Genomic DNA, 25,714 nt, shown 5'->3' on the forward strand with positions numbered 1-25,714 from the left:
ATCGAAAAAAGGAGGAAGATATGTTTGATAGGTAGACAAGCATAAATGATAATTGAATAAAAGGCACCATGGTTAATAACAGCGGTTGAAAAGATAACATACAGTAGTTACTGGCAGTTGAAATAACATATATGGGTTACTTATTTTAACAAGGGTAACAGAAATAGGAAAAAAATGGGAGACAATTAATGTTATTGCTTCATTCCTATTTTGATAGGATGGATCAGGACAAAATAGCCAGTCTCTCTCTCCCAAGGAAACCTTCCCAGCCACTGCCCAGGGTGCTGAAGTGAAACAGACATTTCCTTATTTTTGTTTTCACTTTTCATGAACTAGATTTATCATTGAGAGAGATCGGCCCCCCCAACCATAAAGTGTTTCAATTGCATTTTTTTTTTTTCATAAATATGTTCGCCGTTTCCCGTGTTAGCGAGGTAGCGTTAAGAACAGAGGACTGAGCCTTAGAGGTAATATCCTCACTTGGCCCCCTTCTCTGTTCATTGGCTAACAGCATCGCTGCCTCCTGCTTCGGCGAGGTAGCGCCAGGAAAGCAACCAAAAGAGGCCACATTCGTTCACAGTCCCTAGCTGTCATATGTAATGCACCGAAAACACAGCTTTCTATCCACATCCAGGCCCCATAGACCTTTCCATGGTTTACCCCAGATGCTTCACATGCCCTGGTTCGGTCCATTGACAGCACTTCGACCCCGTTAAACAGCATTGTTCCATTTAACTCTATTCCTGTATGTTCAGGCCCCGACCGCGTAAAATATTTTTTTCACTCCATCCTTCCACCTTCAATTTGGTCTCCCAATTCTCCTTGTTCCCTCCACCTCTTACACATATATATCCTCTTTGTCACCCTTTCCTCACTCATTCTCTCCTTACGTCCATACCATTTCAACACATCCTCTTATGCTCTCTCAACCACACACTTTTTATTTCCACAGATCCCTCTTATCCTTTCATTATTTGCTCTATCAAACCACCTCACACCCCATATTGTCCTCAGACATTTCATTTCCAACACATCCACCCTCCGTGCAACCTGTCCATTAGCCATGCCTTGCAATCCTACAATATTGTTGGAACCGGTATTCCCCCCAAACACACCCAACCTTGCTCTCGCGAGATAAAACTCTCTCCCTCCAAACATTCTTCAGCAGGGATTCGAAGAACACCCATCAAGCTAAGAGAATATACATAAAGGGAGTAAGTATTAAAGACAAAAGAATCATAGATAGAAAAAAAAAATTGTCCTGTTACTACCCATTGTGGATCGAGAGCTCAGCTCGAGGGTTCATTACGTCATGTGACGTCACACCCCCGCAGCGAATAAAATTGCTAACATTGAATTCTAAAGTAATGAATTAGTTTCGCCCTACCAAAAAAATAACATGATCGTTTTAAATGTAGTTCGTGTTTCCTTTTATTTCACTCTTCCTCTTAACTGACGGTTTCAATTTGCAAATGATAATAATAATGATAATCTCCTTTATCTCGGCAACACCGTCTACGTAGACGTGTGCTGGTGTAGTAATCTGTATTTCGTATTTTTAGGTGTGGATGTGTAATGATGTGTGTGCAGTGTGTGAGTTTTGAATTGAAAGTATAAGTTCCAACATGGCTGGGCCTCAGAGTGTGGTTTTATCGGTAAATGGAGCTTGGCCAATGAAAAAAAATAAATGGGTTGCGTAAAGTGGTGCAATCAGATATGGCTCCGTTTACTGTTGTAACAAATGTTGTCTCTCTTTTGTATGTGTTACCGTTTTTCAAAAGGTTATTGATATCTTTTTTTCATTTTTCCTTTAGAAACATGTTGGACGCCACTGTTGATGTAAATTATCAACGTTTCCAGGAACATTTTTGTCACGTGACCTTCTTAGGTCCGGTTAAATGTTAGACCATCATAGCGTGTGATGAGCCTTGCTCAAGTTAATCTGTTAATTGTAATTACCTACGGTTTCAGGTCACGAACGATGAAGATTTGATGTATTAAACTTCTTGAGGACATTTAATTACCCATGAGGGTTGGTCTGGCTTTGTTTTGGTTGTTAACAGTGGTGCCAGGCGTGCGCGGTAATGCCCGTGTATACGTGCCTGAATCTGACTTTTGTTTTTTACCTTAAAATCCTTTTAGAATCACATACCTTATACAAAGTTTTTTACTGACAACTCTTCAAACCTTTGTATAAGGTCTGCCGTCATCCTCAACATATCATAAACATCTTTTCTAAAGTTTCTGTTAGTACTGTATAACATTTTTCTATCATAAAAGGTTTCTTTCAGACCTTATTAACTTATTTATTTCAATCATTTACAGCAAGTTTCAAAACATTCCAACAGAGTTCTTTCAATCCTGATGATGTGATTATTACGCGAAAGTGCACTTGGGAACTTTATCGTGTTTCATTTTTCCCGTGGACTCTTAGGAATGCCAGTAACATATATATGTTACAAATACTATACTGGTCCTTGTCTTTGCAAGGATGTTAGATTTGTTATGTTGCACAACTCAGGATAACACTATCTTAACGTTATGGGATTAAAACAAACACCCGGGTTAGAATTACTTATAATGAAAGACTTCAAATGTACAAGGTGAACACATAAATCAGGCATGAATCATTTACGGTAACACAACATGAGTTTAACATTGAACATGAGCTAACATTCCAGATAAGATTTCAAACCATGAGATCTCTTTCCTTTATGACAATTTGTTCGATACCATTACACTTAGACCTGACGTGACACAGTAAACATCATCGTTACACTTAGCTAAACCTGACGTGACACAGTAAACATCATCGTTACACTTAGCTAAACCTGACGTGACACAGTCAACTTCTTACATACTAGGGCAGCGGTGGCTACGGGGTTCGAGACAGGGAAAGCCTATATTACCTTGCTGGGCTCGGGACTGCTGAAGGAATCGACTCCCAGACGATCATCTGAGCCTTTGAAGGATCAGCAAGGCAGGAACAGCTAGCCACGCCTTGACCCGCCACCTATGGCTACGATAGGTCAAAATGACCACAATTGCCCTTGATAGGTCAAAAGACTGATTGTCACGCCCTCATCTCAACGTGATTGGCTGGAGGGGGCCTAAGGTCCGGCCCTCATTTTGTAGAATTCAAACTCCTTTGTTCCCTTGTTCACGGCACCAGCGAACGCACGGGATGACATACCCAGTAGCTGGCCCCACGACTTGACCTGACGCCACTGATAAGGGTTCGGGTGCTGGAGGACTGGTAAATATCTGCTTCAAAATAGGATTACTAAGTCAAATAACTCGGTCAGGGAAGTGAGGTCCGAGCCGACAGCAACAACACCCTACACAAAGGCACACACACCATGTTCGTAACAATATATATATATATATATATATATATATATATATATATATATATATATATATATATATATATATATATGTATCTTTCTTTTCTTTTAAACTATTCGCCATTTCCCGCGTTAGCGATAAGAACAGAGGACTGGGCCTTTGTGGAGTATCCTCACCTGGCCCCCCTCTGTTCCTTCTTTTGGAAAATTAAAAAAAAAAGAGAGGGGAGGATTTCCAGCCTCCCGCTCCCTCCCCTTTTAGTCGCCTTCTACGACACGCAGGGAATACGTGGGAAGTATTCTTAATCCCCTATCCCCAGGGATAATATATATATATATATATATATATATATATATATATATATATATATATATATATATATATATATATATATATATATATAATTGAATACGACAGCATATTTACAGTTAATATTATTTTTTCTATGTTCCCTAATTTTCTCAGTATTGTTCTTCCGTCAGATGGATACTCAAATAAAGTTGTTTAAAACTATCATTTTTATTTCAGTCAAGCTTTCGCCTTCACAGAGGCATCATCAGGAATCTCCAAAGTAAAGAGAAAAACTGAGTCACAAAATTCGGTTATAAAATGTAAAAGGCAAACACAGCATATGTGTGTATATATATATATATATATATATATATATATATATATATATATATATATATATATATATATATATATATATATATATATATATATATATATATATATATATATATATATATATATATATATAGGAAAGACACCACAATAAATTGAATTTAAAACGTATGAGACACCACCATCAGCGATACAATTTACAAAAATCGTGACTGGTAGTGTGAGCTACAACCTAAGTACATAATGTGTATAAAGAAATAGAGTAAAACGTATTGTAGAAGAAACACAGAGAAATAATCATATACTAGGTAGGAATAAAGACAGTCCATCACAACGTTAATGCCAAGCGAAACCATTAGTGTCCGAGTGTGCCGCTGAGGTCAGGTCGGGCTCGTATGATTCTCTTTGACCACCTACTGACCGACCGGGTCAGTAGCACGTTCCCCCTGTCCTGATATGGCGGACTCTGTAGCTAGTGGTGGGTGAGTAGTGTTCCTCCCGATCCAAAATCGGCGTCAGGTCTACGTTCTGTTGGCGGGCTATCAATGAGCTGTGAGGCTAGAGGTGAGATGAGATGCCATCGCGAGCTCCCAATGGCCTTCCTGAGCTCCTCCTCTCGTTCCCTCAGCTGCTGCACTTCCACCTCTAACTTGTTCCTCTCGGCCGTCACCTTCTTCACCCTCTCGTCCAGCTCTGCCAGCTGCTGCTTCTTGCTGTCCCGGTTTTTCTTGGAGTTGATTGCGTTCAGCCTCTTCTTCTCTTCCACTGGGTCTTCCAGAGTCTCCTTTAATTCGTATTTTTTGACTGGCTTCTGCTTTCGCCTCTTCGGCTGCCTGGCTCTCGCGGGGTTGGTGGCCGCGTTGTTCTGTCGTCTCCGTTTCTTGGTGTTGTCTGGGGTCACGTCTTGGGAAGGGGGCGAGGCTGTCTGGGAAGCCTGGATGCTGTCGCTCTGGCAGGCTGACACCAGTTGCTCCAGGAACTCCCGCCCTTGCTCCCTGTGTAGGGTCACGGGTTGAGGCTGGTCGCATTGCATGTCTTCCAAGTCTACGATCTTGTTCTGGACACTTACGGACTGGCCGTGGGAGGCCTCTGGCACCGGGGGTAAGAGGTCCATGTACGTGCCCGGTTCTTCCAGCAACTTAGAGCGGTCGTCCTCGGAAGGGGTTATGCCTAGCACGTTCACCAGCGTGACAATGTCCATGTCGTGAATGTTGATGTTGCTCGTGTCGAGGAGCGCCTCGCAGTTGATACCCGCAGAGTAGACCTTGTCCATAGAGCCCAGGGGCATTATGGGGTCGGGGCCGGCCACAGAGCCCAGCTCTATGACAGGGTCGGGGCCGGCCACAGAGCCCAGTTGGATGACAGAGTCGGGGCCGGCCACAGAGCCCAGTTGGATGACAGGGTCGGGGCCGGCCACAGAGCCCTGTTGGATGACAGGGTCGGGGCTGGCCACAGAGCCTAGCTGGATGACAGGGTCGGGGCCGGCCACAGAGCCCAGCTGGATGACAGGGTCGGGGCCTGCCACAGAGCCCAGCTGGATGACAGGGTCGGGGCCGGCCACAGAGCCCAGTTGGATGAATTGGTCGGGGTGGGTCAGAGAGTTCAGCTGGGCAAGAGAGTGAGGGTCGTCCACAGAGTAGAAATGAATGGCAGGGTAAGAGTCACCTACTGCGCTCAGCTGCGTGACGTGGGGTGAGCCAGCCACATCGCTCAGCTGCGTGGCGGAGTGGGAGCCAGCCACAGCGCTCCGCTGTACGGTGGAGTGGGAGCCAGCCACAGCTCTCAGCTGCACGGTGGAGTGGAAGCCAGCCGTATCTCTCAGCTGCACGGTGGAGTCGGAGCTTGACAACCACATACCAAAGAGTGTGTCATTAGTAGTAGGCAGGCCAGACGTATAGTTCCCGTCGCTCATATTAGTGATATTCACCACCGAATGATCTCATGTATTTTTTTCCGCCAGTAGTTCACTTCTATCAGAATTACAACTTTCTGAAGACGCGGTTTACCCCCAGTCAAACTTCACAAAGAGTCGAATATAATATGACTCACCGGTATCCGAGAGTGAACTGACTGAACGTTCTCTTGCTAGCCCACCGAGTGCTCCCAGGAAACCGTGGGTGTGTCGGCAGCGCCGCTTGACCAATGAGGAGGAGCGCCTTACTCGTATGACGTCACGGGGCACTGCCATTGGCTAGAATTTCTTCCAATTACGTTTTTGCTCCTCGCACTGACGTCTTGGTCATGTGATGGGAATTTTATGGCCCGGTCAACACTGTGTTGATGCGCAGTTGTTCGGCATAATAATAAAGAGTCTTTCGCTGGTAGGAAGGCTCGAGTGACCTTGCTAATTGATCTCTGTGGGAGGGAGGAAGATGGAGTATTAATAGTTTTGGTGGACTTAAGTTCTTAAACTTTTACAGTGTAGTTTCCAAGAATTCACAATTTAGATTTTCTTACACACAAACCACACACACACACACACACACACACACCACACACACACCACACACACACACACACACACACACACACACACACACACACACACACATCTTCCCTTAATTACAGAAGGAGAAGACTTAAGAAACGTGAGAATGGTTTCACCGAAAACGTAAAAAGAAAAGGGAGCTTGGATATGCCTGGTATGAAGGGAGGAAGCGACGAGGAGGCCGGAGCAAGAAAGGAGAAAGAGAAATTTTGAAAAGATTTTGTAGGTATAAAGTAGACAGTAGACTCAGAACTCTCCCATAAATGTTCTTTATAAGTAGATTGTCGCTTGAACAGGTCAGTCAGATTGAGGGATTCGAAGGGGGAATGATAGTCAAGGATGATGAGAGGATATGTGAGGAAATGAACGGCATGTTGAAAAAAAGTGACTTGTAAAACAGACGCCGTTGCCCCTATACTAGTGAGATACCAGGCAGGTATAACGCTGTAGGAGGAAGACGATGGAGCCAACTCAAAAGTCTTCAACCTCCACACCCACCAGACAAGACCGACATGGGAAACCACACTCCCCAGACAAACACGAGTCAAACCACACTCCCCAGACAAACACGAGTCAAACCACACTCCCCAGACAAACACGAGTCAAACCACACTCCCCAGACAAACACGAGTCAAACCACACTCCCCAGACAAACACGAGTCAAACCACACTCCCCAGACAAACACGAGTCAAACCACACTCCCCAGACAAACACGAGTCAAACCACACTCCCCAGACAAACACGAGTCAAACCACACTCCCAGACAAACACGAGTCAAACCACACTCCCCAGATAAACACGAGTCAAACCACACTCCCCAGACAAACACGAGTCAAACCACACTCCCCAGACAAACACGAGTCAAACCACACTCCCCAGACAAACACGAGTCAAACCACACTCCCCAGACAAACCACACTCCCCTCTAACGTCTCAAAAGACACTTTTTTCAGCATGCTGTTCATTTCCTCACATATCCTCTTATCATCCTTGACTATCATTCCCCCTTGGAAGGGCCTGGGCGTAACTGTTTTGTCGGTGTGTTGACAGTGAGTGATTCATCTTCGGCGAAGCTGACTTTTCCCTCGCGATACGACTTCTTGTAGTTGGAGTTTTGGCAACTCCTTATCTTTGACACTTCTTAACCCAGGAGTCCCTTTCTGTGTGTGTGTGTGTGTGACTCCTGCAGCGCCCAGGAAGCTGGCCACGTGCACCTGTCGGGCCCATAGGTCTCAAAGTGTTGCGATGTGTGCAGAGAGCGCGGGGTGTCCCTACAACAGCAGTCGCATCGTGAGCGAGAGGAGTTGTAGCATTTGTTGAGACAGCGTTATGCAGCGATATCCACAGAGCATTAGAGGGGCATCGATGGTGTTGACTCGTGTTTGTCTAGGGAGTGTGGTTTGACTCGTGTTTATCTGGGGAGTGTGGTTTGACTCGTGTTTATCTGGGGAGTGTGGTTTGCCATGTCCGTCTTGTCTGGTGGGTGTGGAGTTCAACGTTGAAGACTTGAGGTGGGAGATCGGTCGCTTAGTGCCTGTCGAGGTCAGTTGTTTTTTTTTATATGTGTATTGCCAGTGTTGTATTTTTGTTTGGGGGGGGGGGGGTTGGAGATCTGTGAGTAGAGATAACTAAAGTATGAGGATAGGGGGGAGGGAGGGGGTATTATTTATTTTTTTTTATCATATTCTTATCTAGGTTTTGGTGGATAATTATTGATTAGTGTGGGTGGGTGGCGTCAAGTGTGCTCTTGCATAGTGGACGAATTGCCGAGCGAATTGAGGTGGGGCTGTGCTTGTGACGGGGGGGGGGAGTCTTTGTTGCCTTTTGGAGGTGTTGAATGTTTGTGGTGTCTAGGTAGCCAGGAATTGTTTTAAGTGCCCTATTTTAAGAGGTTTGCAAAGCCATCTATCAACGAAGGTCAGGAGATGTATGATAGATTTGTCGGAAGGGGTTGAGCTACAGTAATTAATGTACGTTAAGCTAAGAGGCTGTAGGGTGGAGAGAGAGGAGAGAGAGAGAGAGAGAGAGAGAGAGAGAGAGAGAGAGAGAGAGAGAGAGAGAGAGAGAGAGAGATGGGTGGCGCTGTGCGTGTCCATCAGAACCGACCCACCTCAACACATACACACACACATACACAATCAGCCCTGTCTAAACACGAGATTAACCCGACGGTGGCGTAGAGCATCGTCGGGTAATACCCACACTAAATTACATGTGATATCTTGTCGTCTCGGTTGCCTGTTTTGGGAAAACGCTCTTCATTGACAAGAGGCAAAATAAAAGCAGTATTCATGATGATAACAGTAATGATCATGCGAGTAGAATTTTTACGGATGCATCGCGTGTGAAGTTTCACTCGGAAGCAGTAGATGGACGCGGATTTCTTTCAAACAGAGACAACTTGGCAACTATTCGCGCGCGTAGCGTTGACGTCATGATTGTCACCTCCCCCATCGTCCTGGAGAACGCAAATATATTGATATGTGTCTGTTGCTACTAACGTCTCTCACACCTTAGAATGCTCACGGTTTCCCCTGAACATAGTCGCTATTTGGTATCTTCTTGTTTTCTTCGCTAACTTCTTTGATAGCAATTAGTTTTCCGGGTTTGTCTAGGGTTTATCCACGGTGCTTTATCCGCTAGATTTTGGGTGATGTGATACATATTTCCATTCTTTTTTTTAGCTTGAGTTTGGTTTTCCATCTCTGATTTATGAAAGCACAGCAGAACTGTACAGAATTGTGTGTCTGTTGCAGAAGAACACACAAACACACACACACACACACATACACGCTGCACGTAGTCTCTCTCTCTCTCTCTCTCTCTCTCTCTCTCTCTCTCTCTCTCTCTCTCTCTCTCTCTCTCTCTCTCTCTCTCTCTCTCTCTGAGGATGCATTTGAGACTTGTTGCGACAGTAGCCAGTCCCCCACCTCGAGGATAACGACAGAGGCAAACACATTCTTACTTGCTGCCTTCATCCATCTCGTCGCCACCCCGCTTCACATGAAATAGCATACCCCCCCCCTCCTCCTTCTCCAATGAGGTAGCGCCAGGAACAGACAAAAAAGGCCACATTCGTTCACACTCAGTCTCTAGCTGTCATGTGTAATGCACTGAAACCAAAGCCCCCTTTCCACATCCAGGCCCCACAGACTTTTCCATGGTTTACGCCAGACACTTCACATTCCCTGATGCAATCCATTGACAGCACGTCGACCCCGGTATACCACATCGTTCCAATTCACTCTATTCTTTGCACACCTTTCACCCTCCTGTATGTTCAGGCCCCGATTGCTCAAAATCTTTTTCAGTCCATCCTTCCACCTCCAGTTTGGTCTCCCGCTTCTCCTTCTTCCCTCCACCTCTGACACATATATCCTCTTTGTCAATCTTTCCTCCACTCATTCTCTCCATATGTCCAAACTATTTTAACACACCCTCTTCTGCTCTCTCAACCACACTCTTTTTAGTATCACACATCTCTTACCCTTTCATTTCTTACTCGATCAAACCCCCTCACACGACATATTGTCCTCAAACATTTGATTTCCAACACATTCACCCTCCTCCGCACAACCCTATCTATAGCCCATGCCTCGCAACTATATAACATTGTTCAAACCACTATTCCTTCAAACATAGCCATTTTTGCTTTTGGAGATAATGCTCTCGACTTCCACACATTCTTCAAGGCTCCCAGAACCTTCGCTCCCTCCCCCACCCTGTGACTCACTTCCACATCCATGGTTCCATCCGCTGCCAAGTCCACTCCCAGATATCTAATACACTTCACTTCCTCCAGTTTTTCTCCATTCAAACTTACCTCCCAATTAACTTGTCCCTCAGCCCTACTGTACCTAATAACTTTGCTCTTATTCACATTTACTCTCAACTTTCCACTTTCACACACTTTACCAAACTCAGTCTCCAACTCTGCAGTTTCTCACCTGAATCAGCCACCAGCGCTGTATCATCAGCGAACAACTGACTCATCTTCTAAGCCCTTTCATGCAGAAAAGACTGCATACTTGCCCCTCTCTCCAGTACTCTTGCATTCACCTCCCTAATCACCCCATCCATAAACAAATTAAACAACCATGGAGACATCACGTTCCCCCGCCGCAAACCTACATTCACTGGGAACCAATGACTTTCCTCTCTTCCTACTTGTACACATGCCTTTCATCCTTGGTAAAAAAAAAAAAAAAAAGACTTTAGTCTTATGTATATTCAGCGTTACCGATAGTACAAGTTCGTAGTAGCATTTGTGGTAACGTCGTGAGTTCCCATATGGCAAAAAGCCTACGGTGTAATCTCAAAGGAAGTAATGGACTGAAGTAACGCACGCCCGCGCGGCAGACATAAACGAAGTGAAATATATAAAGGAAAAAAAAGAGATTAGAGATACTGGGACAGTTGTGGTTGTTGCGCCGGTTTAGGTGACGCGTACATCGGGGTCGTAAACAAAGCATGACCTTTTCGTGTGGTTGATAACTAACTAACTAACTGGCAGATCATTTCCTCTCTTGCTTAAGTGGGATCCCCCCTTTCGCTCTCTCTCTCTCTCTCTCTCTCTCTCTCTCTCTCTCTCTCTCTCTCTCTCTCTCTCTCTCTCTCTCTCCATTTTTGAGCCACGTGTGGGTCACGTCATGATGAACTCTGTGAGCATATTTGGGCTCTTGTTATGTTCTGTGCAACGGAAGCTTGCTTATGTGTTCTTGTTCTTCTGATATGTTCTGTGCAGGGGAAGCTTATGTGTTCTTGTTCTTCGACATCCACAGGAGGCTTTGTGGAGGACGTCATCTGGGAGGGAGTTTCGAAGCTGCTACGGATCAAGTGTTCTGTGTCCCGTTATAAACAAGTTTGGAGGAGGCGCTTGCACCACGAGGCCGACCTCCAAAAATACGACGAGGAGTCTTGGAGAGGGAGTTCTACAGGATGGTGGTTCAAGTCCTGCTGCCTCCAAGTGATTTGAAGTGAATCCCAGTCGTTCACAATCCCAAGGAGTAGTAATCGCGGACGGTAAAATCTCACGAGTGTGTCCCAAGAGCGGAGTCGAACCTGGGAGTAATCCTAGTTAGGATTAATCCCAGGATTACCTTCAAGGAGAAGGATTACAACTTGACAATAAGTGATTGGGTCGGGTTATAAAAAAAAGAAAACTTAATTGCAGCTGACTTGGGAGGTCATGTGCTATACCCAGGTTTATACGTTTCATTGAACTCATTTATCCTTCAGTCTTCGTTAAGCATCCTCCCCCCCCTCCTCCCTCGACCTCTGGCACTCGTTTGAAAGTAACGTTGATCTCGGAAAACTCGCTCGTTCATCCCCGCCACCCGTTGATTGATTCCCATCCGCTAAACCGGGACTTTCTCGTTGATTGCGTCGTTGAACATGACTGTCAACGAGGAGACGACGGCCCTTCTAGGGTACGGGAGGGGCGACGCCCCCAGAGTCACGACCCTACCCCAGACTCCCCCAAGGAGTGTCTTCGAGTCTCCAGAGACATCGCCCATGCTCCCGAAGGTGAGTATTGACCTCACCTCTGCTGTAGGTGGGTACTGACATCACATCTCTTGTAGATGGGTACTGACATCACATCTGTAGGTGGGGACTGACATCACGTCTGTAGGTGGGTACTGACATCACATCTGTAGGTGGGGACTGACATCACGTATGTAGGTGGGTACTGACATCACACCTCCTGTAGGTGGGTACTGACATCACATCTCTTGTAGGTGGGGACTGACATCACATCTCTTGTAGGTGGGTACTGACATCACATCTCTCGTAGGTGGGTACTGACATCACCTCCTGTAGGTGGGTACTGACATCACACCTCCTGTAGGTGGGTACTGACATCACATCTCTTGTAGGTGGGTACTGACATCACATCTGTAGGTGGGTACTGACCTCACCTCTGCTGTAGGTGGGGACTGACATCACATCTCTTGTAGGTGGGGACTGACATCACATCTCTTGTAGGTGGGTACTGACATCACGTCTGTAGGTGGGTACTGACATCACATCTCCTGTAGGTGGGTACTGACATCACCTCTAGGTGGGTGCTGACATCATATATGCTTCAGGAGGGGATGCTGACATCACCCATGCTCCTCCAGAAGGTGAGAAACTTCTGTAAGGGCGACGTAGAACTTCGGAGTGTAAACCTCCCCCCCCGCACGAATAATGATTCCATAGTAATCACAAGTAATGATTCCACAGTAATCACAAGTAATGATTCCACAGTAATCACGTAATGATTCCACAGTAATCACAAGTAACGATTCCACAGTAATCACAAGTAATGATTTCATAGTAATCACAACTAATGATTCCACAGTAATCACAAGTAATGATTCCACAGTAATCACAAGTTATGAATCCACAGTAATCACAAGTTATGAATCCACAGTAATCACAAGTAATGATTCCACAGTAATCACAAGTAATGATTCCACAGTAATCACAAGTAATGATTCCACAGTAATCACAAGTAATGGTTAGTTAGTGATGATATTTGACGTGTGTCTCCACAGGACCTTCCCTCTGGCATCAGTTTGGTCACGGCCGTGTGCTACATCGTCGGGGTGTTTGGCGTGGTGCCGGTCGTCTCTTTACCTGGAGCTATCATATACTGTGGTACGTTGGCTCCCTTACTGTACCCCTGCCTCACCGTGGCTCCCTTACCGTACCCCTGCCTCACCATGGCTCCCTTACCGTACCCCTGCCTCACCATGGCTCCCTTACTGTACCCCTGACTCACCTTGGCTCCCTTACTGTATCCCTGCCTCATCATGGCTCCCTTACTGTACCCCTGCCTCACCATGGCTCCCTTACTGTACCCCTGCCTCACCATGGCTCCCTTACTGTACCCCTGCCTCACCATGGCTCCCTTACTGTACCCCTGCCTCATCATGGCTCCCTTACTGTACCCCTGCCTCACCATGGCTCCCTTACTGTACCCCTACCTCACCGTGGCTCCCACTGTACCCCTGCCTCACCATGGCTCCCTTACTGTACCCCTGCCTTATCATGGCTCCCTTACTGTACCCCTGCCTCATCATGGCTCCCTTACTGTACCCCTGCCTCACCATGGCTCCCTTACTGTACCCCTGCCTCACCGTGGCTCCCTTACTGTACCCCTGCCTCACTATGGCTCCCTTACTGTATCCCTGCCTCATCATGGCTCCTTTACTGTACCCCTGCCTCACCATGGCTCCCTTACTGTACCCCTGCCTCACCATGGCTCCCTTACTGTACCCCTGCCTCACCATGGCTCCCTTACTGTACCCCTGCCTCACCATGGCTCCCTTATTGTACCCCTGCCTCACCATGGCTCCCTTACTGTACCCCTGCCTCACCGTGGCTCCCATACTGTACCCCTGCCTCATCATGGCTCCCTTACTGTACCCCTGCCTCACCATGGCTCCCTTACTGTACCCCTGCCTCACCATGGCTCCCTTACTGTACCCCTGCCTCACCATGGCTCCCTTACTGTACCCCTGCCTCACCATGGCTCCCTTACTGTACCCCTGCCTCACCATGGCTCCCTTACTGTACCCCTGCCTCACCATGAGTTTCATATGTTCAAGAGACGTAAAACTCCCTCCCCATACAATACAAGTAGATGATTACAGATACGTCATCACACACACACACACACACACACACACACACACACACACACACACACACGCACACACACATGAACGTCTCCGTGGTATGGTGGTTTGTGCTTCGGACTACAAACCTCACGGGTGTATGTTCGAGTCCCTGGACAGGGCAGACAAGTCGTCTCTTCATCTTTCCCATTGGGATTGGATAAACAAACAAACAAACAAAAAATAGATTGCAGGTATTTTAGATTTTTGCAAGTGTCAGTAGTATTGTGTTAGTGCAGTGGGTAGAATGAGTGGGATGTAAGTACGGTAGGTAGAATGAGTGGGATGTGAGTACGTTAGGTAGGAGGAGTGGGATGTGAGTACCTTAGGTAGAATGAGTGGGATGTGAGTACCTTAGATAGAATGAGTGGGATGTGAGTACCTTAGGCAGAATGAGTGGGATGTAAGTACGGAAGGTAGAACGAGTGGGATGAGTAGAGTAGGTAGACTTGAGTGGAATGCGAGTACAGTAGGTAGACTTGAGTGGGATTTGATCTACCCAGGCCCTTCAGAGCTTACCCTCCACAGAAAAGCTCGTCCCCAAAGGCCTCGGACATGACCATCATCCTCGTGCACACAGTGTGCGTGTTGAGTGTGTATGTACACCTATATACCACGTGTGTGTGTGTGTCTGTCTGTCCCCCCACCAGGTTGGTTGGGATTCCTGCTCTTCGGCGTGTTGGTGGTGACGGAGGTGTACACGGCCCTGCTGCTGGGCCGCGCCTGGCTCATGATGGAGGTGTTCTGGCCCAGGGAGGCCACCATACAGCGCAGGTGAGTCACATACGGGGTCCCGTCCGCTGCCTCTTTGCGGCTTAGGTCTCTCTCTCTCTCTCTCTCTCTCTCTCTCTCTCTCTCTCTCTCTCTCTCTCTCTCTCTCTCTCTCTCTCTCTCTCTCTCTCTCAGGTGGGAAAATTTCGATGTGTGATGGCCACGTCCATTGTTTCTTGAGAGCTCTGGTTCATGGGTGAAGTAGTCTCCAATGTTCTACGTCAGAACTCTTCAAGATCAGTAGCTGGTTCGCAGATGTACTCAGTCAACTCAAGGTTTGATGAAATACATCAGATGGTGGCAAAAGGGACCAAAGGTGTTGGACATCAAGCAGGAAATTTATTCAGCTCTGTCTCTGGCCAAGAAGCCAGAGGTAGATCCAATTGAATATATCTTCTCAAACTCATCATTAATATACTCTGGACTGCAAATACGTAATGCCTTAAGGAAAATAGATTGAAATGAAGATAATTTAACTCTGTCATGTTGAGATGAATAAGAATGGATATATGTGCATACATTAGTAGGTTTTCTGTATATGCTGAACTTGAACTTGTTTCCTTGCCTATGGATCATGCAATCTAAGAATGGCAACATACCATTATTTTCATTATTTTCGTGTTTCACTTTCCCCATGGACTCTTAGGAATATATATATATATATATATATATATATATATATATATATATATATATATATATATATATATATATATATATATATATATATATATATATGAGAGAGAGAGAACTTTAAGTAGAATGGCTTGCTATTGAACTGGCCTCGAAATTTTCATTGGCTGTTGACTCCTTGCGAAACAAGAGAGGTTTAGATAGATATCTTAAAAGAGTGGCGGACTCTCGTGAACGGTGTTGCACCCCGAGAGGCAAGCTCATCGGTTAAATGGCCATGCTGACCCTCACAGCAGAATAACACTTTACCCCATCATTATTCCATGCATGCTCAGAAGCCCGACCCCTACAGCTGAGAGTCTGCCCTCTAGCTAGATTGGGGATTCCGCATTCATTTAAAACCTGACACACACACACACACACACACACACACACACACACACACACACACACACACACACACACACACCCATGAGGATATCTCATCTCTAGGAAAACTTTGATTTGGATGAAAGTGTTTATACTTTACATAGAGTTACATAGGTTTAACATCTTCATTGCAACTCTCCCCTTTGAATTATGATATCATACTAAGTACGGAATGCATGATATCCTGAACATGTCAAAAGCCGAACTAAACTAATCCGAAGACCATTGGAAGGCAATATTGCCTCCTCTTGAGGGATTCGAAGACATATTGCCTCCTGAGGGATTCCGCTGCCAGACGTCCCATCTTGTTGGTTTAATCAAGGCAGTTTAATGGATCCGTGACGTGTTCATGAAATGATATAAGATAAGATTAACTGATTAACTGGAAAAGCAAGATAAGATTGATTGATAAACAGTACCGTCATTCGGCATTGAAGTGAAACGTATAGCAGTGGAATTTAGTTGAATTGACATCCAGCCATTTATCCGCTTACTACATGGCATTTGCGTTCTTTTGTCTTGGAAAATCATTGTATATAGGTGGATACGATTACTGTAAACACGACTTTATTGCTCTTGAATCCATTCTCATTAAGGGAACTCACTGGCGGCATCACTCAATAGTTGACTCCTGTTTCATTATTTTAAGCTCAGATTATCCCATCCCTTCTCCTTCAAATGCTAGTTGGGTAGCTTATACTCCCTTGGGATCCTACCCGGTTCATTTGGGTTCCTACAGGCTCCAAGTTTAGGAGGAGTTAACACCGGCACCAAACATATAAAGTGATACATTTTTAAGCTGGAGGAAATTGAAGTATGCACAATACCGGATTTAAGGACAAGTAAAATGTACGTTTTTTTGTTTTTTTTCCGAAGGTTTAAGGTCATCTCTGTTTTGGAGTTTCCCGGCCCGGATCCTACCCTTGACGGATCTAGTCTCTCGTCAGGGTCGCTTGCTGGGTCGTACTTTACCGCTTGTGATATGAGGTAGACCTGCTGCTTGGTTCATGGGCTGCTACGAAGCACTTGGGGTTTTATTCAAGACTCTGTTGTTCTGATTATACGACCCTTTGTGACCTCTTGTCATCCTATTGCGCTGTCGGTCGCGCGGCGAGCATGGGATACCCCAATAAATTTGCCGGGGATACTAGTACAAATTAATCTTTGAAGAACCCGCGTTTTGACGAAACTTTAAGGAAAACGCTAACTTAATTCAGGTAAGCTTTCGTCGGATATGTTCGTGGGAAGGTGATTGCTGGGTGGGAACTTCTGTATTTTTTCAAGAATATCTTTAGCTGGTGTGTAGGTCACGAGACCATGATTCGTATGCACGATGCTCAAAGCCGGAGCTGTGGTATACACTCGGGTTCCGTGATGTACACTCCAAATCTAGATACGGAGCCCGGTTCCATTGACTCGGAGACACGTTAGAAATATTCTGGCCTTGCACCTTAGACTATTCGTCTCGGGCACGGATCCACGGCCGGACATGCTGCCGGTCTTTGAACTCCAGATCTGGCCCGGATGATGTGAAGAACAAATTACAAAATGTCTTAAGATTTTGAGTTTGGGGTTTTCCCAGGGTCAGAAAAAGGACCCTTCCCTGAAGGTCCTGTATATCCTTATCCGCCCGACTTTCCCTGAGTAGCTTTTCCACAGAGTTCATCACGGCTGAACACGCACTCTCCCACAGCTCTTGAGTTAACGAACTATGGCGTTTGATGGGTGTGAAATGGTCTCTCTAGGTGCCATGGCGATATCGGGGATATCATTCACTCACGCTCACCAGGGATCGATCACCTCCATCCTGGTGAAAGCAAGATTAGATTCCGATCAAGCCCCTAAGAAGATCTGGCGCATATAACAATATATTAATGATAATTCGAAGTAGGGATATCATAGTGTGTAAGGTCATTTTCCTGAACGGATTTCGTTATCTCGTCTAATCTCCGAATCGTCCATGTCTTGCATAAGTGAGACATGGAGAGAGAAAAAAGTGGATAAGTGATTCTTTATGAGTCTGGCTGTCGAGCTAATTTATGCTGCATGTCAAAGAGTCTGGCTCAGGGAGGTTGGACAGAGTGGAAATCCTCATTGACGAAGAGGATTTTCGGTAGACTGAGTAGATCTCAGTAGATTTATGGTAGACTGAAACTCACGTACACATTAGCTGCTTCTCATTACTCTTATGCTGAAACACAAGAAATCATGTGTGTTCATATTCAGAGCTCATCCTCAGGCTTGGGTAAGTGATAAGCACAATCGCCCTTGAATGTGACTACTGTTAAGTGAACATGAATGTGACTACTGTTAAGTGAACATGAATGTGACTACTGTTAAGTGAACATGAATGTGACTACTGTTAAGTGAACATGAATGTGACTACTGTTAAGTGAACATGAATGTGACTATTGTTAAGTGAACATGAATGTGACTACTGTTAAGTGAACATGAATGTGGCTACTGTTAAGTGAACGAGTTGTAGGACACCAGGCCTTCCTTCGCCTTACGTGGGGTAGAAGGCCGTACCTCCATCCACACTCCATCCACAGGAAGGGGATTGACATTTCTGCAGTCATGATGTCGCCACTGAGTGACTGTACAGCCTCCGGTAAACATCCTTAAAGAGGGGCCCATTAATTACGTCCCACTGGTTCCTGACTTAACTCCTTTGGTACGATGGTACGACCCTTGCAAAGCTACTTGACCTGGCACGTTATTAAGAGTCGGATCAGAGGTAATGCCATTATACCCAAGGGTCTTACTGTCTTGATCATCATGATTAAGTACAGGACAGGAACATAGTTTCTCCAATTATTAGATACAAAATGATGCATCTAGCAGACGAGCTCAACTATCCAGTGCTCCAAAGAACAGATTCTCTTACGGAGAAAGCGGCAGAGTCGGGGTGAGTTAGAACCGAATGATTATCAAATTGATATAGTGAGTGTAATGCTCTAAATGATTATATATTTTGTGCAAGCAACAGTGTGGTTGTTATTCAGTATGAATATCGCATACATACGGATACGTCCCAGGAAGGGAAGATACAGGAAGTATCCAGATTACCTGTTGGAACACAACATACTTGGGTCACGGGTCACACGGATCTTTTTTAAGATCATGCCTTCAAAACCCCGAGGACCTGAACAAGCAAACATACCGGCAGTTCAAGTTCAGGACGCTTCCTGTGCCATTGCAAGATACAAGCACTGGTCACTGACTCTGTCATAGAAGGGCATAAAACAGACCCTTCAGCCGTTTAAGTCCTGTGTAAGAGCTCTTTGTTATCCCGGTTTATATGCCTTTTGAGTATCTCTGTTGCAAGAAATATTTTGATCCCGGTCTGGGCTCATGGAGCAGCCCCCGTGAGGTAAGAAAACGTTTTTCTAATTCAAAAAACTAGTTTCTTTCTTTTGGCTGGTCTTTCATTTACCCATGATTTCTCCTGGGATGGCTCTGTTTATGGACAACTTAGGAATCACATTAATTCTCCCGAGATGGCTCAGATGTAGGCGACTAAGGCATCTCTCTTTTAAGTGTACTCACACAGAACATATCCTGTAACATGTTATTGTTTAGTAGAAAAGTAAACAGAATGTTTCCACACAATTTAAAGGCGATTCATCCCCAACAGGTTTCCATACCCTGCTCTTGCAGAGAAGGCTGGAGGTATTTTACTGAGGCGAGTTGTCACATTCATGCAAGACCTAGCACTTTTTGGAGCAGCTGTTCCATTCATGCTCCTCGGTAAGTAATTTTCCTTGAAACTTTACTACACACAAAATGTAGTGCCCACAGTCAGTAAAACATTCGACTTGATGGGGAATGTCATTACAGCAAGGTTACTGCATAACCCTCTCAATATGCTAGCAAGTCTCAGTGGCTGCTTTGCTTTGCTGCTGAAAGTGATGTCTCCATGTTTGTTTAATTTGTTCATGGATGGGGTTGTTAGGGAGGTTAATGCAAGAGTTTTGGAAAGAGGGGCAAGTATGCAGTCTGTTGTGGATGAGAGAGCTTGGGAAGTGAGTCAGTTGTTGTTCGCTGATGATACAGCGCTGGTGGTTGATTCATGTGAGAGACTGCAGAAGCTGGTGACTGAGTTTGGTAGTGTGTGAAAGAAGAAAGTTAAGAGTAAATGTGAATAAGAGCAAGGTTATTAGGTACAGTAGGGTTGAGGGTCAAGTCAATTGGGAGGTAAGTTTGAAAGGAGAAAAACTGGAGGAAGTAAAGTGTTTTAGATATCTGGGAGTGGATCTGGCAGCAGATGGAACCATGGAAGCGGAAGTGAATCATAGGGTGGGGGAGGGGGCGAAAATCCTGGGAGCCTTGAAGAATGTGTGGAAGTCGAGTACATTATCTCGGAAAGCAAAAATGGGTATGTTTGAAGGAATAGTGGTTCCAACAATGTTGTATGGTTGCGAGGCGTGGGCTATGGATAGAGTTGTGCGCAGGATGGTGGATGTGCTGGAAATGAGATGTTTGAGGACAATGTGTGGTGTGAGGTGGTTTGATCGAGTAAGTAATGTAAGGATAAGAGAGATGTGTGGAAATAAAAAGAGCTTGGTTGAGAGAGCAGAAGAGGGTGTTTTGAAATGGTTTGGGCACATGGAGAGAATGAGTGAGGAAAGATTGACCAAGAGGATATATGTGTCGGAGGTGGAGGGAACGAGGAGAAGTGGGAGACCAAGTTGGAGGTGGAAAGATGGAGTGAAAAAGATTTTGAGTGATCGGGGCCTGAACATGCAGGAGGGTGAAAGGCGGGCAAGGAATAGAGTGAATTGGATCGATGTGGTATACCGGGGTTGACGTGCTGTCAGTGGATTGAATCAGGGTATGTGAAGCGTCTGGGGTAAACCATGGAAAGTAGTGTGGGGCCTAGATGTGGAAAGGGAGCTGTGGTTTCGGGCATTATTGCATGACAGCTAGAGACTGAGTGTGAACGAATGGGGCCTTTGTTGTCTTTTCCTAGCGCTACCTCGCACACATGGGGGGGGGATGGTATTCCATGTATGGCGAGGTGGCGATGGGAATGAATAAAGGCAGACAGTGTGAATTGTGTGCATGGTTATATATGTATGTGTCTGTGTGTGTATATATATGTGTATGTTGAGATGTATAGGTATGTATATTTGCGTGTGTGGACGTGTATGTATATACATGTGTATGGGGGTGGGTTGGGCCATTTCTTTCGTCTGTTTCCTTGCGCTACCTTGCAAACGCAGGAGACAGCGACAAAGCAAAATGAAATATAATATAAATAATATATATATATATATATATATATATATATATATATATATATATATATAAATGGTTTATGCATGAGCACCTTAAATTGGTGGTTTAATGGAATCCAGCAAAAAATCAGAGATTTACTTCTTAAAAAGAAAAGGAAAAAGTCTTTAATATTCATTTTCATTTAATGAAGAATTAATTAGCATTAGCCATTGCTTTATAGTTTGCAGCCTTGCTATATATTACATAACTATCAGGACCTCCTGGTGATTCTTGCTCCTTCAAGGTTTTGCTGTACTCAGTAGCAGGGACAGGCTAGGTTCCTTTAAAGTGAGAAGTTCTTTTTGAGAGATTGTACTCTGTGTTTTCAACTGGCAAAGATACAGCCTCATCAGAGATGACTTTTCACTCATTGTGTGACCTCAAGCAGGCAGAGTATATGTATACGATATGTATGTTTTAGTATCATTATTATCATTATATGACCTCAGGACCTTTTCTCAGCAATCCAGGGCCTTCTGCAGCTTCAAGGCTGCATTGCAGTAGCATGGGAGGGGAAGGATTCTTTTGAAGCAATAGATTCCTTGACAAGACTGTGCTTTCTTTCATAAAATGAAAATGTAGATGGTGCAACCCCAAGTAGATGGAGTCTGGTAACACTGTATATACAGTTTACTACTTACTTCCTGCCTCAGGAGACCCATCTGTCTTTATGAGGCTTTTATAACCCTTCTAAATGTTCAGGCCCTAATACTTCAAAAAGCTCCTTCATTCCATCATTTTGTCTCCTTGTTCTTCTCCCTGATGTTCATTCCATTAGTGACACATGAATCTTAGTAAGTCTTTCTTCACTCATCCTCCTCATATGTATGAAGAATTTCAGCATGAATCATAATCAGTAGCATTTTTATTTCATGCAAGCTTCCGAGACTCTGCAGGAGTTAGTGGCAAAACTGGCAGGACTGGACTTCTCTTTCTGCTACTGGTTGCTCATCACCACCATCTTTCTCATCCCACTTCTCTGGCTGGGCACACCCAAGGACTTAGGGTAAGAGGTCATTTTAACTTTAAGTTACACGTACATTATCACTGCACCACTCTTAAGTGCCATGCTTCATGATATTATTCATGTTAAAATGTTGATTCCTTATTGCACATAATATTCCTCACAAGATGAACTTTTATCTTGATCTTATTACTTTGACTGGAATGACTGTCTCTACAAAGATTATATTTTATGATGTGATTAGAATTTGTTTATTTATTTATTGGGGCCTGAACATACAGGAGGGTGAGAGGCATTCAAGGAATCAGGTGAATTGGAACAGTGTGGTATACTGAGGTTGACGTGCTGTCAGTGAACTGAACCAGGGCATGTGAAAAGTCTAGGGTAAACGATAGAAAGGTCTGTGGGGCCTGTATATGGATAGGGAGCTGGGGTTTCAGTGCATTATGCATGACAGATAGAGACTGAGTGTGGGCAAATGTGGCCTTTTTTGTCTGTTTTCTTGGCACTACCTCGCTGCAGCAGGGGGTAGTGATACTGTTTCCTATGGGGCGGGGTAGTGCCAGGGATGGATGAAGGCAAGCAAGTAGGAATATGTATATGTCTGTGTATGTATATGTTGATATGTATATGTGCAGGTATGGGCATTTATGCATATATGTGTATATGAGTGGATGGCCCATTCTTCATCTGTTTCCTGGTGCTACCTTGCTAATGCGGGAAACGGCGATCAAGTATAATAGATAAATATAATAGATATAATAAATATATGTCATCTCACCTGTATTTGTTCTTCCACCAGTCATGTTGCTGTAGGTACTTTAGCGACTGACATTAGTGAAAGCTTGAACATGAGTCTTGTCGTATGTGAGGTGTCTCTAGTACTATACTGTGGTACGGTCAATGTAGCCTTTGGTGTCATGTCTTTACTAATGAAAGAACATAGTGTTGTTAAGTCATCTGTTACTTGACTGAAACCAAAAGCTAGTTTGTAATATCATGTCTACAAGACCAGCTGTCTACCTGGCACTACCTCGCTGAAGGAGGGGGTAGTGATACTGTACCCTGTGGGGCGAGGTAGCGCCAGGAATGGTTAAAGGCAAGCAAGTATGAATATGTACTTGTGTATATATGTATATGTCTGTGTATAAGTTGATATATTATTTATGTGTATATCTTTTTTTCTTTCATACTATTCGCCATTTCCCACGTTAGCGAGGCAGCGTTAAGAACAGAGGACTGGGCCTTTGAGGGAACATCCTCACCTGGCCCCCTTCTCTGTTCCTTCTTTTGGAAAATTAAAAGAAAAAAAAAACAAGAGGGAAGGATTTCCAGCCACCCCCTCCCTCCCCTTTTAGTCGCCTTCTACGAGATGCAGGGAATACATGGGAAGTATTCTTTCTCCCCTATCCCCAGGGTTTTTTTTTTTTTGCTGTCTCCCTCGTTTGCGAGGTAGTGCAAGGAAACAGACGAAAGAAATGGCCCAACCCACCCCCATACACATGTATATACATACGTCCACACACGCAAATATACATACCAACACAGCTTTCCATGGTTTACCCCAGACGCTTCACATGCCCTGATTCAATCCACTGACAACACGTCAACCCCGGTATAACGCATCGATCCAATTCACTCTATTCCTTGCCCTCCTTTCACCCTCCTGCATGTTCAGGCCCCGATCACACAAAATCTTTTTCACTCCATCTTTCCACCCCCAATTTGGTCTCCCACTTCTCCTCGTTCCCTCCACCTCCGACACATATATCCTCTTGGTCAATCTTTCCTCACTAATTCTCTCCATGTGCCCAAACCATTTCAAAACACCCTCTTCTGCTCTCTCAACCAAGCTCTTTTTATTTCCACACATCTCTCTCACCCTTACGTTACTTACTCGATCAAACCACCTCACACCACACATTGTCCTCAAACATCTCATTTCCAGCACATCCATCCTCCTGCGCACAACTCTATCCATAGCCCACGCCTCGCAACCATACAACATTGTTGGAACCACTATTCCTTCAAACATACCCATTTTTGCTTTCTGAGATAATATTCTCGACTTCCACACATTCTTCAAGGCTCCCAGGATTTTCGCCCCCTCCCCCACCCTATGATCCACTTCCGCTTCCATGGTTCCATCCGCTGCCAGATCCACTCCCAGATATCTAAAACACTTTACTTCCTCCAGTTTTTCTCCATTCAAACTTACCTCCCAATTGACTTGACCCTCAACCTTACTGTACCTAATAACCTTGCTCTTATTCACATTTACTCTTAACTTTCTTCTTTCACACACTTTACCAAACTCAGTCACCAGCTTCTGCAGTTTCTCACATGAATCAGCCACCAGGGATATATATATATATATATATATATATATATATATATATATATATATATATATATATTTTTTTTTTTTTTTTTTCAAACTATTCGCCATTTCCCGCGTTAGCAAGGTAGCGTTAAGAACAGAGGACTGGGCCTCTGAGGGAATATCCTCACCTGGTCCCCTTCTCTGTTCCTTCTTTTGGAAAATTAAAAAAAAAAAGAGGGGAGGATTTCCAGCCCCCCGCTCCCTCCCCTTTTAGTCGCCTTCTACGACACTCAGGGAATACGTGGGAAGTATTTTTCTTTTTTTTTTTTTTTTTTTTTTCTTTTTTTTTCCAAAGGAAGGAACAGATAAGGGGGCCGGGTAAGGATGTTTCCTCAGAGGCCCAGTCCTCTGTTCTTAACGCTACCTCGCTGAGGCGGGAAATGGCGAATAGTATAAAAGAAAAAGAATATATATATATATATATATAGCTGGTGACTGAGTTTGGTAAAGTGTGTGAAAGAAGAAAGTTAAGAGTAAATGTGAATAAGAGCAAGGTTATTAGGTACAGTAGGGTTGAGGGTCAAGTCAGTTGGGAGGTAAGTTTGAATGGAGCAAAACTGGAGGAAGTAAAGTGTTTTAGATATCTGGGAGTGGATCTGGCAGCGGATGGAACCATGGAAGTGGAAGTGGATCATAGGGTGGGGGAGGGGGCGAAAATCCTGGGAGCCTTGAAAAATGTGTGGAAGTCGAGAACATTATCTCGGAAAGCAAAAATGGGTATGTTTGAAGAATAGTGGTTCCAACAATGTTATATGGTTGCGAGGCATGGGCTGTGGATAGAGTTGTGTGCAGGAGGATGGATGTGCTGGAAATGAGATGTTTGAGGACAATGTGTGGTATGAGGTGGTTTGATCGAGTAAGTAACGTAAGGATAAGAGAGATGTGTGGAAATAAAAAGAGCATGGTTGAGAGAGCAGAAGAGGGTGTTTTGAAATGGTTTGGGCACATGGAGAGAATGAGTGAGGAAAGATTGACCAAGAGGATATATGAGTCGGAGGTGGAGGGAACGAGGAGAAGTGGGAGACCAAATTGGAGGTGGAAAGATGGAGTGAAAAAGATATAGTGTGATCAGGGCCTGAACATGCAGGAGGGTGAAAGGAGGGCAAGGAATAGAGTGAATTGGATCGAT

General features: G+C 44.7%; 2 protein-coding genes across 4 annotated transcripts in view; one reads left to right on the forward strand and one right to left on the reverse strand.

The window, feature by feature from the left end:
- LOC139746138 (uncharacterized) overlaps positions 1-25,714 on the forward strand; it is a 100,141-nt gene that overhangs the window by 59,766 nt on the left and 14,661 nt on the right. For 2 of the 3 annotated variants that reach the window (XM_071656996.1, XM_071656997.1), the window contains exons 2-6: positions 11,243-11,987; positions 13,001-13,103; positions 14,776-14,899; positions 19,596-19,708; positions 22,118-22,244. In XM_071656996.1, coding sequence (XP_071513097.1) covers positions 11,856-11,987; positions 13,001-13,103; positions 14,776-14,899; positions 19,596-19,708; positions 22,118-22,244 — 599 coding nt within the window. In that variant the 5' untranslated portion in view covers positions 11,243-11,855. Of the gene's footprint in view, positions 1-11,242; positions 11,988-13,000; positions 13,104-14,775; positions 14,900-18,689; positions 18,867-19,595; positions 19,709-22,117; positions 22,245-25,714 lie in introns of those variants that run through there. The other variant, XM_071656998.1, reaches the window with a different exon arrangement.
- LOC139746137 (uncharacterized) lies at positions 2,566-6,066 on the reverse strand. The gene has a single exon (XM_071656994.1). It carries the CDS (start codon positions 5,882-5,884, stop codon positions 4,445-4,447), a length of 1,440 nt encoding a protein of 479 aa, XP_071513095.1. The 5' UTR covers positions 5,885-6,066; the 3' UTR covers positions 2,566-4,444.

This window comes from Panulirus ornatus, chromosome 64 (assembly GCF_036320965.1).
Source record: "Panulirus ornatus isolate Po-2019 chromosome 64, ASM3632096v1, whole genome shotgun sequence".
Taxonomy (NCBI): domain Eukaryota; kingdom Metazoa; phylum Arthropoda; class Malacostraca; order Decapoda; family Palinuridae; genus Panulirus; species Panulirus ornatus.

What these genes read in the sequence shown, in the direction of transcription:
- LOC139746137 (XM_071656994.1), bottom strand. Translation starts at nt 5,884, where the DNA reads ATGAGCGACGGGAACTATACGTCTGGCCTGCCTACTACTAATGACACA.